Source organism: Anguilla rostrata, chromosome 3 (genome assembly GCF_018555375.3).
Source record: "Anguilla rostrata isolate EN2019 chromosome 3, ASM1855537v3, whole genome shotgun sequence".
Lineage (NCBI taxonomy): Eukaryota > Metazoa > Chordata > Actinopteri > Anguilliformes > Anguillidae > Anguilla > Anguilla rostrata.
Genome location: NC_057935.1, coordinates 54,079,091 through 54,095,854, shown reverse-complemented (window position 1 = coordinate 54,095,854; position 16,764 = coordinate 54,079,091). Strand labels below are relative to the sequence as shown.

At 40.0% G+C, this 16,764-nt stretch overlaps 1 protein-coding gene across 1 annotated transcript; it reads left to right on the top strand.

Moving 5' to 3' along the window:
• The first annotated feature begins 1,091 nt into the window (after window positions 1-1,091).
• si:ch211-153b23.3 (uncharacterized) lies at window positions 1,092-6,701 on the top strand. Its single transcript, XM_064328297.1, has 10 exons — window positions 1,092-1,265; window positions 1,584-3,032; window positions 3,140-3,232; window positions 4,531-4,635; window positions 4,855-4,964; window positions 5,065-5,259; window positions 5,464-5,626; window positions 5,731-5,896; window positions 6,095-6,189; window positions 6,359-6,701. Exons 1-10 carry the CDS (start codon window positions 1,109-1,111, stop codon window positions 6,442-6,444), a joined length of 2,619 nt encoding a protein of 872 aa, XP_064184367.1. The 5' UTR covers window positions 1,092-1,108; the 3' UTR covers window positions 6,445-6,701.
• The last annotated feature ends 10,063 nt before the right edge of the window (window positions 6,702-16,764 follow it).

The window sequence follows — 16,764 nt, the reverse complement described above, 5'->3', positions numbered from 1 at the left end:
TTAAAAGTTGAACGCCCTGAGCCTATGGTAAAACAAGAACAGAGCAGGAAAATCCAGGTTCAGAAAGAAAAACCCCTCCCCGTATTTTGTTCCAGTCACCTGGATTTGCTAATTAGTACAATACTTCAGCCAGCATGTAGAACTAATTAGTGAAATGAGCCAGCTGAGTTCATCGGTGGAAGAAACACATGGCAGAACTTTTATTTTCTACTCCTGGACGTTCCACCCCTGAACAAGAGTAATCTTATTTTTATTCTCAAGTAATAGTTGCTGAAGATTCCATGTTTGAAATCAGATATTTCAATACTGAGTGGAGTTAACAATCATTATCTGATCATCTCATTTGTCAGAGGCAGAACTAAATTTAATATTTTTATCACAGGTATTCAGTAGCTAAGCTGAATCATCTTCTAAAACATTTCTGTTTGGGCTCATTAAGAATAAAGCATAAGAGGTGAATTATAAAGACACAAGTGTGTAACAGTACACAAACATTAATAGACTAGTGCGATTTCTTATTATTATGATCTTCCCCTATGCCATTCTTCTTTTGAATCATTTTATATGGTTTTGGATAGCATTGTTCCAAAATTTTTAATGTCTGAAAGTCATAGTTATCTATCAGCCCTTTAAGGAGAGAACACTGGGGATGTTTTTTTTTCCTTCACTTTTTGGATGTCTGTTCTTTTTCTGTATGTAGAGGGCATGCAGGTTTAGATATACTGTTTCTTAATGTATTTATTAAGTCTTGAAGTAATTTTGATAAAAGTAAAACATCAATTGTATTTTCTGAAATTGTATTATTTTATAATTGTATTATGTTTCTAATTTATATTTATATTTTGATAACTAGTAATCTAAGTATATTTGATATATGCGGCAGTTAACATTTCTAACAACCAGTCACAATTGTTTAATATTTCATGAGAGTAATATATTTTGAAAAACAAGTGCACTCAGTGTTTCATTTTTTGCTTGAATTAAATCATAAATGTTTTGCCACCTGCAGTAGCAGTTCTTACTTAAAACATATTATAATATTATTGCTTTTTCTTTTTTCTGTCTTTAAAAAAAACCTGTTTCCTAGCAACTTCATTAGACAATCACAATGACAACCTCAGATGGATTTCCTGCCAGTTTCTATGGGGAGCCAGGGACGCTTGGCTTGCTGGCCAATGGGATCAGTGCGTTCCTGGTGCTGCTGCAGAACTTTAACGGAGCACATACTGGCATTCCAGCACAGGGGGTGGAGGACATTCTGGCAGGTAAGGCAGGTTGAACTTTGTAACATTTCATAACATCATTTTTCATCAGGGAGAAATCACCTGATGAAAAAAAAAGTTTTTCTAATATTTACGTGGCAACCAAATGTTTGAACGTAATGGAAAATATTGTGTGACTCATATAGTTTCTTACACTTCTCTCCAACACAAGAGGAATATAGAATTTACACTAGGGTCAGATGACACTTATAGATGTCTCCTATTTCTCCCTCCTCCGGCTCTCTATGTGTGTTTGTGTGTGTGCGTGTACGTACGTGTATATATCTGTGTGTGTCTGTGTGTATGTGCGTGTGTGTGCAGGCGTTCATCTCATTCTCATAGGAGGAGTGTGCCAACTCCTGGCTGGCTTGCTGTCCTTCCGCAAGTATGACCACCTAAGCGGGACATCCTTCGTTGGCTACGCGGCACTGTGGAGCAGCTATGGTGCCACCAGGATCTTCCTTGGGGGGTCCACCTCAGGCAACGTTTCATTAGCCGAAGACCTTAATGCCACCCTGGGGAGTCCTGAGTGGCTCTCCCCTCCCATCAGCCAGTCCGCCATCGCGGGGCTCGTTCCCTATACACTCCTGTCATTTATTCTGGCCTTCTGCTCCGCCACAGTCAACTACATTATGCCTTTTGTGTTTGGGGCTATCACCGGCGCCCTGGTGTTTGAGGCGGTTGGGCTGGTGGGCCGGTGGGGCTTGGTGGTGTCCGGGGTGCTAGAGCTGCTCATCCTCTTGTTTGCCATCTATGGGTCGGTTACACTGTTGATCAAGGGTGTGTCCCAGCGTTACGCGCTGAAGGGCTTTGGGAGCCCGCTCTTCAATGTACTCCTATTGGGCACGGCCAACTCCAGCAGCTCCCAGAGCCTGGGGCAGGAGAAGAAGAAGAACACCAAATATGCTGAGCCCATGGCACTGGGCTTCTTCTGTGACACTGTATCGCCCTTCATCTTTGCTTTCTACTGCTTCGGCTATGTCCCGTCCTTCGCCGTGGGGGCCGTATGGGTCTCCATCATCTCCGGGGCTCAGCTGCTCTCCAGCTACTACAGCTACCTCCGCCAAGACTGCTACCATGCCACCAAGTTCGGCTTGCACTGCACTTACTGGCTGGTCAAATCTTGGGAGGAGTTTGTGCTGTCGGTCCTGATGGACGGAAAGGTACCAGCTGGTGCCAGGGAGGCCATGGTGGGTGATTGGTTCTTCCTGGCTGCAGCGATGATCCTTTGCTTGTTGAGCCTGAACATGGACACCCTAGAGCTGCTCCATAACGGCCTCTTCCTCCTGCTCACAGTCTCCACCATCTCCCAGATCCCCCTTCAGGGCTACTACGTCTTCTTCGGGGTCACATGCTCCCTTTTCACCGCCCTCTCCTTCTATGGCACCTTTGCCCGCTTGATCAACACCATAGCAGAGAAGGCACTGATTTTTGTGGGGCCGCAGCCCGTGTCTATGGACAGCCTCTTGAGGGCGCTGTCTGTTCTCAGGGGTAGAGCATGGCAGCAGGCTCCCACTGGACACACAGCCGCAGAACTGCCTGATACCCTGTTCTATCTCACCAATGGGGTGGCGGCTCTCTCTGCCATCCACGCCAGCCAGCCCAATCCCGCCTTCCTGCACCTCACCGTGCCCTGGGTGCTGATCTCGGGCGCGGTTGTTCAGGTGTATGTCAGCCGATTGCAGGTCCAAGGTGGCCGGCGGTTTGGCTCGGTGATACCTCTGCTCTATGCAGCCATTTGGGCCACCTGGACCTGGTATCGGTTTGCAGGTGAGAGCCGACTGTATGACGTCACACTTTACAAACATCCATGTAGTTACTATAACGGTAATATAGCATCCATGTAGTTAATATAAATGCCTTTATTTTTTCATTAGGCCCGGAGCTTGGTATTTCTGCTGGTTCAGCATATGGCTTTACAGCTGGAGCAATCGCATTCCTTGTAGTGAATGGATTCCTCATGCTTGCTGGTAAGTAGAAAGGCACTAAAAGGTTCTTGGGGTAATGCAGTGATATGGATGCTCTGCTGAAAAGAACCCTAACACTATAACATTATAATCTGTTAATATAGAACAAACAATATTGGAATGGGAGGGGTGGGCAAGCCACCTGTACATAATTTAAATGTTGTGAAATGATGAAAAAAAGTATTACTTCCCTTCAGAATTCAGGTTTGTAATCATCAAGTCACTTTAGGAGGACTACAATTTGCATTTTGAGTTAAAAACTGCAAAGGGTTCCATAAAGTATTTAGCCAGGTGTAACAAAAAGTAAAGTAACAACTGTCATGGTCCGGTCTTCCTGTCTGCGTTTTCCCTGTTGGGCCGCCAGATGGCGGCACTTCTGTTTTGTGTCCTGCTCCCCCTGTGTTAATTGTATGATTATTTTCCATTATCCAATTAGTGTTTGCTGGTTGTCTCGTTTTTCCTTCCCTCTCTGTGGCTTGATTGTTCATGGTGCCCTCCTGTGTCTCGTCAGTGTCTGTTCTATTTAAGTTTCCCTCTTGCTTGACTCAGGTGCTGGATCCTTGTGGTAATGTCTGGTTGTTTGTGCGAAGCCTCTGCATGTACCTGCTCCATGTATTCCTGCCAATGTTCTAGTTCCCTTGTGTGTTTTGTATTTTCTGAATTTTATTTGTTCCTGCGTTTTGAAGTTTTCCGTCATTTGTTAAGGTTGCCCTGAGAGGCTTTTTGTTCCCTTTGTTCCCCCCTTGTTAGTAAAGTCTTTTGTTCTCATTCATTTGGAGTTTTTGTATTTTTGCCCTCTGCGTTTGGGTCCCCCCACGCATCCTGACAACAACATCGCTATGCAGCTGTTCAAATATTTTTTACAGCTGGTATGTAAGCTAAATGCCACTGCAAATTATTCTTGGCTGTGGTTCTGATGTAGCAATTTTGTTTTATTTTTATTTTTTAACCCTTTTAAAGGTGTAAGATCACAAATATGTGATTAGTATATTCTTAACTGAATATTCTAATGTTGATGTAACAATCATTACTGGTAATTGAAAGCAATGCAGTTCTAGAACACTGACTTAAAATAAATAAAATTAAAAAAATTTAAAAACAAAATCCCAATAACATGCTCTTCAAAGGGTTGAAGAAGTCATGACATTTGAATTTGTCAAATGAAACTTTTTTTCATCTACCCCTAATCTCCTGTATGTATTTATAGTGGTTATAGGTATCGATTGATATGGTGGAACCATTAATACATTGGTGACTAATTTTCATGGGACTATCATGTTCTGGCCCCTCTCTGTACACAGCTGCCTATGCGAACCTGGTCCTACTAACACTGACCACTGTGATGGAGATCATACTGGTCTGCTTTCTCCTCTCCACCGTTGGCAGACTGCCCTACCAGCTGGAAAGTAAGATCTTCATATGTTACACAAAATAATTATGAGATTTTAAGATTCTTTAAAAATACAAACCTTGTATGACCTAAGGAGTCACAATGATTCTGCACCACAAAACAGTGACATCACTATAGAGCAATTTGAAATATCTAAGAACTGTACCACACTCCTTGGGTAAGTCAGTAAATGGTAGGGGGGTCTGCTTTTCAAACTCCTGTGCTTGTCTTACAGTTGCTATGCTGGCAATATTCTCCATAATCTGTCTGTATGGAGCCCTCGCCTCGATGGCCAACTGCATCTTCTCCAAGGACCTGATGCCAACAGGCCCTCCAGTGTTTAAGGTTAGTCTGCCTTTTCCTCGTATATTTTATCTCGTTCAGCCCTGGCTGCTGGCATGGAGGGGGATCTCACTGCTTATCTCACAATATTTTCTGTGTACAGGATGAAAAGAAGAAGAAAGAAGCGGCACCACCTCTCCCCTGCCCCATCGCTGACTCCCGCCTGACCAGTGGGCTGCTGAGCATTTCGCGGCTGCTGGATAAGAACGGGGTGTGTGGCATCCCCACAGACACCGTGTATGCCCTGGCAGCCTCCTGCAAGAACCCTAAAGCCATTGAGAAGATTTACAACATAAAGGTGAGGGCCGTGGATTGTGTGTGCCTGATGAAGGCACGTCTGGCATAACAGTGGTCGATAGCTTTCTGGAGCAGATGTTACAATTAATCAGTGCCTGATTATCTGTGACTCTAAAACCTTTGTTTTGATAAAGTGCGCTGAGGCAGTGCTAATTTTAAGGGTGGGGTTATGAACATTTTGTCCTCCACACTTCTTCATCCACAGGACCGCCCAGCAGAGAAGCCTATCTGTATCTGCATCAGCAGTGTGGAGCAGCTGATGGCAGCCAAACCGCCCTTCAGCCCCCTGTTGTGGGAGTTCATGAAGAACGTATACCCTGGTGGCATCAGCTGCATCGTTCCCAAGGGGGAGTGGCTATTCAAACTAGGTGACAAAGAGACAGTCAATCATCCTTCCTACTTGTGACTGTATCTTTAGTATTTTTAATGGTAGCGCTTAGTGTTCTTGGGTTGATTCTGAATATGTGTTTAGGAGTTGGACCAGCCTATGACCGCGTTGGAACGAAAGACAGCATCATGATCCGCGTACCTGACCACACGGTCACGGTGCACCTCTGTGATATCACTGGGCCCCTTGCCATCACATCTGCCAACCCCAGTGGGGAGCCAGACAGCACCCACCATGACATGGTTGTCACGTGAGTGTTTTCCAGGAATGCAATGAGTGTGTATGTGTCTGTCTTCCTGCTCCTGTCTTGATAGTGATGGTGGAACAGATATCATTATATGGCATACTTACCTGTTACATAGTAATGTAGTCATGCCAATCTGTCAAGATGTGGATGAAGCTGCTCATGTTCATGGAGAAGTGTATACAATCGCTTCTTTTGGTATAGACGCCTTGGACACAAGATACAAGGAGTACTGTGCGATGGAGAGTCAAATGAAGTGGTGGCATCAACTGTGGTCAACTGTTTGAAGATTGATGAAGGTAAAGTAGCAGAAGGTTCTGTCTTTACTGTACCGTGTACTGTCTTCTACTGTTACCTTCATGTATCTTCACTCTGAGGGCTCTGAGGAATCTCGGGGCTATGTAAAACTCAGGTGAAATGCAAAAAGTGACCAGTTAAGGAATGCCACTGGGGTCTGTGTGCTTCCAGGTACCATCGGCATCCTGAGAGAAGGATGTGTGCCGGCAGTCAAGGTCAGGAACATATTTGAGAGAGTAAAGAACAGCATGCTGTGAGCACACCTCCCCACCATCGACATACCCAAATCAGCAGTGTTCCTGCTTCACCCCCCGCCCCACCCTGGCCTTCACACATTAATGTTAACTTAATATTGTGAAACATGTGCAATAAGCAAATATGTAGAGGGTAGGAAATTGTCACAAATAATATTTAGGCATCTGTGTTATTTATTTTTATGGGCTGAAGTTAACAAAATATGAAAATTGAATGATGAGATGAATATGTCACACTACTGTATTTAGTATAGATCCATCTGTTCACGTAAGCAATGTGTGCACTCAAATATAGCATTGATGAAATGAAAATATTAATGACGAAGCACTCTAGCAAGATGCACTTTTAATGGGCAACACTGCTTTTATTTCAAATACTGTTATATGTTTTTATATTTATTGGAAGATAATAGACATATCCACATGCATACAAGCATGCATACATAATATACTGTATATATATATATATATCTACTAAATGGAATCTATGTAAATTGGGCCTGCATTGGGCATACATATTGATGTACTATAAATCATGAATAAAAGTAAAAGGAAAGCAGATTTGCGCAATCGTTGTGTATCCAGCTTGTGTGTCATTTAATAAAATTGTTTAATAAAATTCAGCAAAATGAACCATTCACATATGTTCATATGTTAAAAAAATTCCTTTGATTTATGCACTCCTTACTCCGTAGTATACATTTACACCGTATACTAGTGTGCCGTGGCACCCAAGGTACACTGGAAGCTCAGCCTGTCTTGGCATATGCCTGACACATCAGTGCACAGCCTGAGAATAATGGGCCCACAGCTGGGCCCACAAACAAACAGCCGAGCTGAAGAGCCTGTCCCAGCCGGCTGCAGCAAACACCGGCGCTGACACACACGCAGACCTCAGAACTGTCTGGTGATGCTCCCACCCAGCCGTTTTCATTCACAATTCGCCTACAGCTTCACTGTGGTTGTCCCCATGCTGCCCGTTCATTCACCCTGCAGCTTATGATCAGCCTACACCACTCGCACGCTGGTGCACAATGGGATTATCCACAACTGCGTGTCTCTGCATTGTATGTGAGCTGATACCACAGCCAGGATCCCCCACAGGGATTTGTAGCGCCTTTGTCTTGAATGGCTTCTATTAAAGAAATAGAACATATTGCAATATATTGTAAATGGTAACGATTCCTTTCACAGTCCCAATATCAAATTACTGGCCAATTACCACAGGTAAAAAAAAGGTAAATACAAAGAAACTAAAACTGAAATGCCTCCTCTGTTTTTCATCATTTCAAGTGACCACCTTTTAGTTATCAGAAAGTTTAGGTTATAGCCTGAGTTTAATTGCGTACTTTCTAGGAATTTTGATAATAGTTTGTCAGAAACACCTCTGTCGGAATGGAACGATTGTCTAATTAACACACCCAGGCTGTTCGAAAATTTCACTAAAAAAATGAAACAAAATATCCATAACCAATCTAAAATTTTGATAACTACAATTTAGTCACTAGAATTCATGGTTAAGAGCCGGTATTTCAGTGAGTAAGTATTTAATTTTTGTTTCTTGTATGTAAAGACAAAAAAAAATAAAAAAATTTAAAGACATACATCATATGAAATGTTTTTTATTTTAATTTTAATTGCAGTATCTGAAAGCACCAATAGCCTGCTTATCTGCCCATATATTCTTAAGAACTTGTTTGATCTTGACCATTTTATGTCAGTATATATTCTACTTTCGGAAAAGTTCCTCCAGAGGACTTTGATGTTCACTTAAAAACAACGGAAAGTATACACATTAAACACTGTGTGGCTATTGGACATGTTAGGGTAAGTACCTTTTCCAAAGGAAAGATTAGAAGTAACTCTAAAGGAAGTTTTAAAAGGAGAGTTCACTTTCTGGAGTTAAAAAAATATTATTACAGTTATAGTGTATTAAATTTATGTTGACCTGCCAGTTTTAGTGTCAAGTCTTTACAAGTTAAAAGCACCTTCATGTTTCCAGAGGCTGTACATATAAACAGATTATTTTATAGTCTATTCTGCCAAGTTGGAAGTGCACAAGCACAAACAATGTTTAGTCCCAGAGGTCCCATGAATATATGATTCTACATTTTTCACACAGAAAAATATGAATAAATAGAAAAATAATGTTTGCTGCATTTTGGAAATGCGGTACAACACATTGAATTCAAATTTGAGTTGAGAGGTCTGTATTGAGTCTCGAGTTGAGATTTGCCTGTATTGATTCACATAACCTGTGTAGATTATAGGCTAACATTCTGAGTGTGTAATCAGATTCATGTGGCTTCCATCAGTTTAACCTAAATACAAAACACACACATAATATGGTATCTCTGATTACTCGCAGCAGCAACAGTATTAATTGATGAGCTGCTTTCAAGTTACACACTTTTTGGTTTTGACTGTAAATATGTATACAAAACAAGCAATTTGTTTGGATGAAAGCTGTCCATCAGGCGGTGCTGGGAGCATGATTTTGTGAGCTGATGCAATCATCTTCAGTGCCTCATGACTATAAGAGTTAGTCAGCAACTCCATTACCAAAAATAAAATTGCTTCCTGTTTTACAGAACACTTGGCAAGCTAACCAAATTTGTCACTTCATTAACTACCCGAAACTTAGGGTCCCATAATGCTGCCATTGTGTTAATCATGCATGGTTAACTTCATACGTCACATGAACTTTATACTTTCATACCTGTGACATATCACCTACTAATGCACAAAAAAAGAGATGGATGCTGCTCTCACCCACTCTATAAACTGTCTATCTGAACATAGCAAGTTATGACTGCTTGCTAACTACTTCATAAACTCACATTTAATGCTAGCCAGTAAATCAGTGTATTAAATGTTAAGTGTAATATTACACAGTAAATAACGCGAAGACAGGTCAGGTCAGGTCAGAACAAACATTGAAAAAATACATGTACCGGTAGAGAACTTAATAACTGCTGCATTACATGTTTTCCATATTTCTTTTCTATGTTTACCCCACTTGAGAAATATGAGTTAAATCCCTTGTGGACAGAAACAAGTATTTATGTAATGTGTGTGCGCCACATTAGCACTTTGGTGGATTGTATTGCATGGGCCATAAACTTCCAAAAGCCCTATTATAAATCTCAGCAATTTATAAAGCTTTTACGTCATCAGAAATGTCTGTAAATATCTAAAATATCCTTGTCTGCACACAATGGCTCAATTGTGAAAAAACATACACTTAAAAGGAAATGATGCAGTACAACTTATCTCAGCGATGTAAGTAGCCCTAACCCTAACCCTAACCCTAACCCTACTGGAATGTAACAAGAGAGATGCTGCTTCAGGAAGAAGCTCCGAAACAATAAATAAGGTTCAGTAGCAACACTACGCTGATTATTCCCCCAGGAAGGAAATGAAAAGATAAGTAAATATGGAGTATTACATTACTTTCTTTCCAAATTGAGTAATTTTAAGACTTGACCCAATTTTTATGCTTGGTGCCTAAGGTGAGATCTTTCCATTATTGGAAAGATGGTCAGAATAAACTGGAATAGGTCCCCGGAAGAAGGAAGGTGGTATTGCTTTTTTTTGTTTTAGAAAGAGTGTGGTCATAGATAGATAGATAGATAGATAGAAACTTTATTGATCCCGTAGGGAAGTTCCCTTAGGGAAATTCAGGTTTCCAGTGAGTACAGCACCATAAGTTAAAAAGTTAACAAGTTAAACATCACACACCAAACATAGAGATAGTAACAATATACAGAAAATAAATAAAGAAAATAAATAAAGAATAAAGTAGCAGCGGTTATATAAAATAGCAGCGGTTGTTCCAGTTTAATTAAATAGGTAGTAAACAATAAATAATGAGACTGTTCAGTGTGATGATGATGATGTTCAGGTGATCAGGCCTAACTCTACTTCCTCAGACCTAACCTATCCTCCCCCACCCCCTCCTCTCCCTTCCAACTTTGGAGTTGTGCAGTCTGATGGCACGGGGAACAAAGGAATTTTTCAGTCTGTTCGTGTTGATCCTCGGGAGCAGCAGCCTGTCGCTGAACATACTTCTCTGGTTGCTGATGACAGTGTGCAGGGGATGGCTGGTATTGTCCAGAATTGCCAGCAGTTTTTCTAGTGTCCTCTTTTCCGCCACTGTCACCAGGGAGTCCAGCTTCACGCCAACCACAGAGCCGGCCCGCCTGATCAGCTTGTCCAGCCTAGAGGAGTCCCTCTTTGATGTGCTGCCCCCCCAGCACACTACAGCATAGAACAGGATGCTGGCTATTACCGACTGGTAAAACATCCACAGGAGTGGATTTTCAGTTCAGTCATATCAGTTTTGTGTGGCACCTGTTGTATTCTGATATAAAACTGTCTCTTCATTGTGACTACAATTTAATGCCACTTAATTTCTGGCAATTAAAATATGTTTATAGTCAAATATGTCTCTGAATACATTATAGTGGTGCTGGGGTAAGTTATAATTAAGGTAACTCATTAAAGTTCCTCATGACATTCTTATGTAATGCTACAATGAGTTTGTCTAACATGTTACCCTATTTGGCTAGTGTTGCAATCTAGATAGCCAGGCATTTGCAAAACTGTAAAAGCTGCATGCAGTTGCATAGCTAGAATGCAAACCTTTTCCTTCTGATCTTCAGTGTTGGGGTGATACACTTCACTGCTAAAAACAAAAATATCAAAAAAGGAAGAAAAAAAAACCCTCAAAGAAATGTAATTCTTTTTCACTGGGATCTGCTAGTTAATTTTTTTAGGCATTCACTCAAGATAAGTGGTTAGATGTCGCTTAAGAACATGAAGGAATAATTAATAGATTACCAGCTACATAATTAGTTAATTGGCCTTGTTTGTTTCATTATTTGACAGGTCCCAGTTCTGTAGCTCTAGACCAGGGGCTTAAACAAAAATCAATACCCACACCAGCCCTTTTGGGATATGACTAGACACCCCTGCTCTAAACCCATCACTATGAAAGACAAAACATCCATCTCTGTTTTGTTCAGGAACCAATATATTGAGTCATCAGACCAGATTAATATTTTTTATGGAACCTGTAGTACAGAATATGTATTTTGAAACGTGGAACATTTTAAAATCTATATGGAATTTTATGTTGTTAATTTAATTCAAATCATTGTTACATTTATCTGATTGTTGTTCGAGATGGCTTGGTATACAAGGACATGACAATATTTACAGTATGCGGTTGATTGACATCTCAAGCAACCCATGACTACAAAAATTAACTTAATTTCATCAGCCTGAGAAGTGGCACATGTTTCAGAGGTTATTTCATGACTGGAAAAAGCTGATTACAATATGATAACACTTCAAATTGATGCAGTTTTCTTTTGATTATTTGATTTCACATGTACATTAGTCATTACTAGAAGAACTCATACTGTATGATGTGTTGGCATGCAGGATGCGTTGACACCGAGTTGGAAGAAAAAATCAAATTACTGACACACTTAAGCAACAACAAAAAAAACCCTTTTATTCAAATCTCCTTGTTCGTCTCTGCTTCTGCTGCACACCTGAAAGCCAAATTGTACAGCTAATCATTAGATGTATGTCTGACTTTTCATCCCATCAGTCTGAGATTAAGTAGACAGCATTACAAGGGCATTGACATTTTAGTTAATTATTTTTAGGTATCCAGGCTGACAGAAAATTACCAGCACTCACTCTTACCCTAACGGTTTCTGAAAACTGTGCCAACTTCTGTCCTTGAAGGCCATCATGAAGGATTACATGTTCGGTAATGTTGATGAATTGAATTTTTCTCATTTGTAGCCATGAGTTTTCCAATAAGGAAATACTCAATGTTCTTGAAACACTTCTCAGAGTCAATGAGGAAACATATGATGTAAACAGGTCATGAAGGCTCACTGAAACGTATTCAATAAAAACCTATTTGCTCTATACATATTTGCCAATCACATTGACAACTAAACGCCCTCACTTCAAGCTGTTACTATACTTGATTGACAAGGAGATAAACTGAGGCACACCTCAGGTGGTACAATATGATTGTTGGGCCCTTGAAGAACTTGACTGCCCTGCACAGAGCCCTGACCTCAACCCCATTCAACGCCTTTGGTATCAGTTGGAAAGCCAACTGCAAGTCAGGCCTAATTTTGTATGTAAAACTGAAGGATAGCGTGCATTGTGGTTAGTCATTGAACAATCCAGATTAGCTGTGCTTCGGCGTCCGCAATGCAGTGTAGGGCAGTTGTAAATTGTTTCTCTGTAGTCCTCTCTCTGAGGGCTCAAATGCTTTATTTCTGCATACGTTCCCAAACCAGCCTGTTGTCTTGTATGTAATAACTGAGGACTAGCTGCATTTGTTGTCTTGAACAATCGATTAGCTGTGCTTCGGCGTCCGCAATGCAGTGTAGGGCAGTTGTAAATTGTTTCTCTGTAGTCCTCTCTCTGAGGGCTCAAATGCTTTATTTCTGCATACGTTCCCAAACCAGCCTGTGTCTGTTACTTTCAACATTCCAACACTAGCAGTCTCAAGCAGCATCTTCTGGCTTTGAACTTAGCGCGTGCTGCCTCAGCTGGGTCTCGGGGATCACTTTCTCCTTACTCTTTCCTCTCTTCCTCTCCTCTCCACACTCCGACTCATAAGTAATGCCATAATTCAAAGTTTAACCTACCGTTAGTTATTTATGTGTACGTCCATACAGACCCAGCAGTAGCCAGACAGCGGCTAGACCGTAAACCTAATTGTATGGTTGAAGAACTTTGTGCTATGAGTCGAGTGTAACTGATTGTTGTCTGTCTCATACTAATCATAGGCTATGTGCGTGTAGCAGCCAATAATGTAATAACTACCGTTAATGTAATAACTGCCAATAACGTAATAATTTTTCCGTTCTTAATGTAATAAAAGTCGATAACGTAATAACTTACCAATAATGTAATAAAATTTCTGAACCAATAACGTAATAACTTTTTGCACATAATGTAATAAATTATTAGATTATTGACTGGTTATTACATTATTAGCTGGGTTAAAAAAATCAGTAAAAATGTAATAATAGGAGCCGATAATGTATTAATATACTTGTATCACTATGTAGAAGTTTTATTTATTATCAAGTGTCCAACTTCCATAACACTTAGGGATAATGTAATAAAATACTTGTATCACTATGTATAAGTTTTATTTATTATCAAGTGTCCGACTTCCATAACACTTAGGCCTACCCTTACTGTTGCTTCTTTCAAATAGCTGCTCAAAAACCAGGCCAATCCTGACCCCTGAATCTTAGTCCTAACTCTGAGAAAACACACACACACACCTACTCTCTCTCTCTCTAGGAATTAATTGTTTGTGTAACTTGATGGTTAGACTTATCTCCAGCCCTGCCTTATACTCCTTTGCCATTTGAGTACCAAATTAAGTGGGGGCACACATGTTAGCAAACACAGACAATTACTCTTATGTTGTATAATATGAAATCTATACCTCTCTGAAGATGCTGTGTTCTCAAATAAAAAAGACCACCACTTCTTTCCATGAAAAATATAATCTTTAATCAAGTGTATTTAAATAACGTCTTCAACCAAACTGGCACTATTATCCCTTGTGCTCAACTTTCAATCTCTTAATGCAAAATTCTAAACTGTAAAATATAGTATATAACATGACCTACAAAGATAACTTTGGTAACACATCTTTCAGTTTTATCATAATAATAAAGGGTGGTTTACCGTCCCTTTTTTAAAGAACTAAACATTCTCTTGATACACATTACGTTTACAGTATCTTTACCAATTGGTCCCAGCTTCATGTTTTGTCTCAGAAAACAATATGTGTCATTTTTTCAAGAGAACTATTTTGTTAAATATTTTTTGCCCAAACTAATATAAAAGTAGTACTGATAATTATTTTAACAACATGTATTTTGCACTCCAAATTAGGAAGTATCGATAAGAGTATTGTTAAGTATTGGTATTGATAAGCAGTATCAATAGTGGTATTGGTATTGATAAAATCCTAACCATGCCCTCCCTAGTTGTAGAAACTAACTAACTCACTAACAGGTGCAGTTTTCTCATGACATGGCTTGCCATTGTGCCCCTTTCTCTCTTGTTTTAAGCACTTCTTTCATGGTGACTTGACTTGTGACTTGCTTGACCTGAGCAATGACTTGACTTGTTTTGCTTGACGTTTACTAGTGACTCGACTTGACTTGCTTGAGTCTAAACACAGTGACTTGAGACTTGCTTGTGACTTGCACAAGTGTGACTTACTCCCACCTCTGCCTCACTGTCAGGTGAAAAGAAGCAGTTGGACGACTCTACATGTACCAGAGGTATGTGGTAGTCTACACCCTCCCCAGATCAACAGAAGATAGCGCATCGACCAGGACCGTGATACACACAGAGAATTGGTATAACGATTAAAATTGGAGAAAATGGCAAAAATAAAAAAGAATGAACTATAGAAATCATTTGCTTCGGTTTTAGACTCTTTGTTGAGCTTGTCATGACTGTATTCAAATAGCCAGGGATGTCAATAGGGCAAGGATTCTGATTTGGTAATACATTTTCATGTAACCTTTCAGGAGTCAGGTTTGGTATATATACATAGAGAGAGAGAGTGCTGAATAGCTATAATAGTGTGGTTGAAACAGTTTGCTTGAAAAAGTCGTTTAAATACGGCGATAAAAGTCGTTTAAATGGGGCGATATAGCTCAGGAGGTAAGACCGATTGTCTGGCAGTCGGAGGGTTGCCGGTTCAAACCCCGCCCTGGGCATGTCGAAGTGTCCTTGAGCAAGACACCTAACCCCTAACCTCTAACTGCTCTGGCGAATGAGAGGCATCAATTGTAAAGCGCTTTGGATAAAAGCGCTATATAAATGCAGTCCATTTACCATTTACCAATACATTTAATTAAAGATGATATTTTTCATGAAAAGAAATGGTGGTCTTTGTATTCGTGGACAAAGCATCTTCAAAGAGGTATAGATTTCATATTATATGACATAAGAGTAATTGTCTGTGTTTGCAAACATATGTGCTCGCACTTCATTTGGTACTCAAATGGTTAAGGAGTAGAAGGCAGGGCTGGAGATAAGTCTAACCAAGCACCACAAACAAATAAATAGTCATAATTCCTAGAGAGAGAGTAGGTGTGTGTGCGTGTGCGTGCGTGCGTGTGGTCAGGTTTTTGAGCAGTTATTTGAAAGAGGAAACAAGGGTAAGTGTCATGGAAGTGTGACACTTTATAAACAATACATCACATTTTTTATGATTTTTAAAAAACCCAGCTAATAATGTAATAACCAGCCAATAATGTAATAACTTATTACATTATATGCAAAAAGTTATTACGTTATTGGTTCAGAAAATGTATTACATTATTTGTCAGTTATTACATTATTGACTTTTATTACATTAAGAACAGAAAAATTATTACGTTATTGGCAGTTATTACATTAACGGTAGTTATAACATTATTGGCTGCTACAGTGCGTAAAATGGTATTAGTTCATTCATAGTGAGTTTCTGTATAGCGATATCCAACAACCTTGTTGAGAGAGAGCGTATCGCTTATGAACCCTAATACTAATACTATAAGGTCTGACTAGTCACTACATTCTGCATTATGTACTGAATTGTATCGTGCTGTACTGTGCCAGTACCCTATCCCATATTACAACCAAACTGCTTAACTATAATAACAATTATTTGTCATTAAAGCATATATTTTTGTAGATGTGTGTTTGTGTTTCCTCTCTCATGCTGATGGAATGATCCACCAATGAAGTCAAATAGAGACATTTGAATTAATAAGTGCATGTTGAGGTTGATAAAGGGTGATCTCCAGTTATTCTGGGTTCAGTATTCAGAGTGCTGTGCGATTAACAGGGTAGCTGAGGGAGACCCCCTAATTAAATTTGAAATAATAAAATAATATAAATTAATTTAAATTTAATAACTCAACTAAGTTCTATCAACCTTATGACAGCAGTCAACTAGCTGAGCTATGTTGTTATTATGTCAGGGGAAGACACTTCATGCATGCAGGCAGGCAGGCAGATTTCAGGTTCCTCAATGTCCAGAGGAGTTGCTGTAATGCTCTTATATGAAGAAACCCTTCTCAATGAATCACCCCACTCACTAGTCCATGCTGTTACAAAACTTTATCCTGTGGGACCCAGCTCGACACCGCACCTGGAAGGCCCTAACTTCTTAAAAATGGCCTTCCAAGATTGTGGAGCTGCTAGTGTGGGATTGCAATAAAGTGATTTCTTGAAAGTCTTTCTTGAAACACTTCTTGG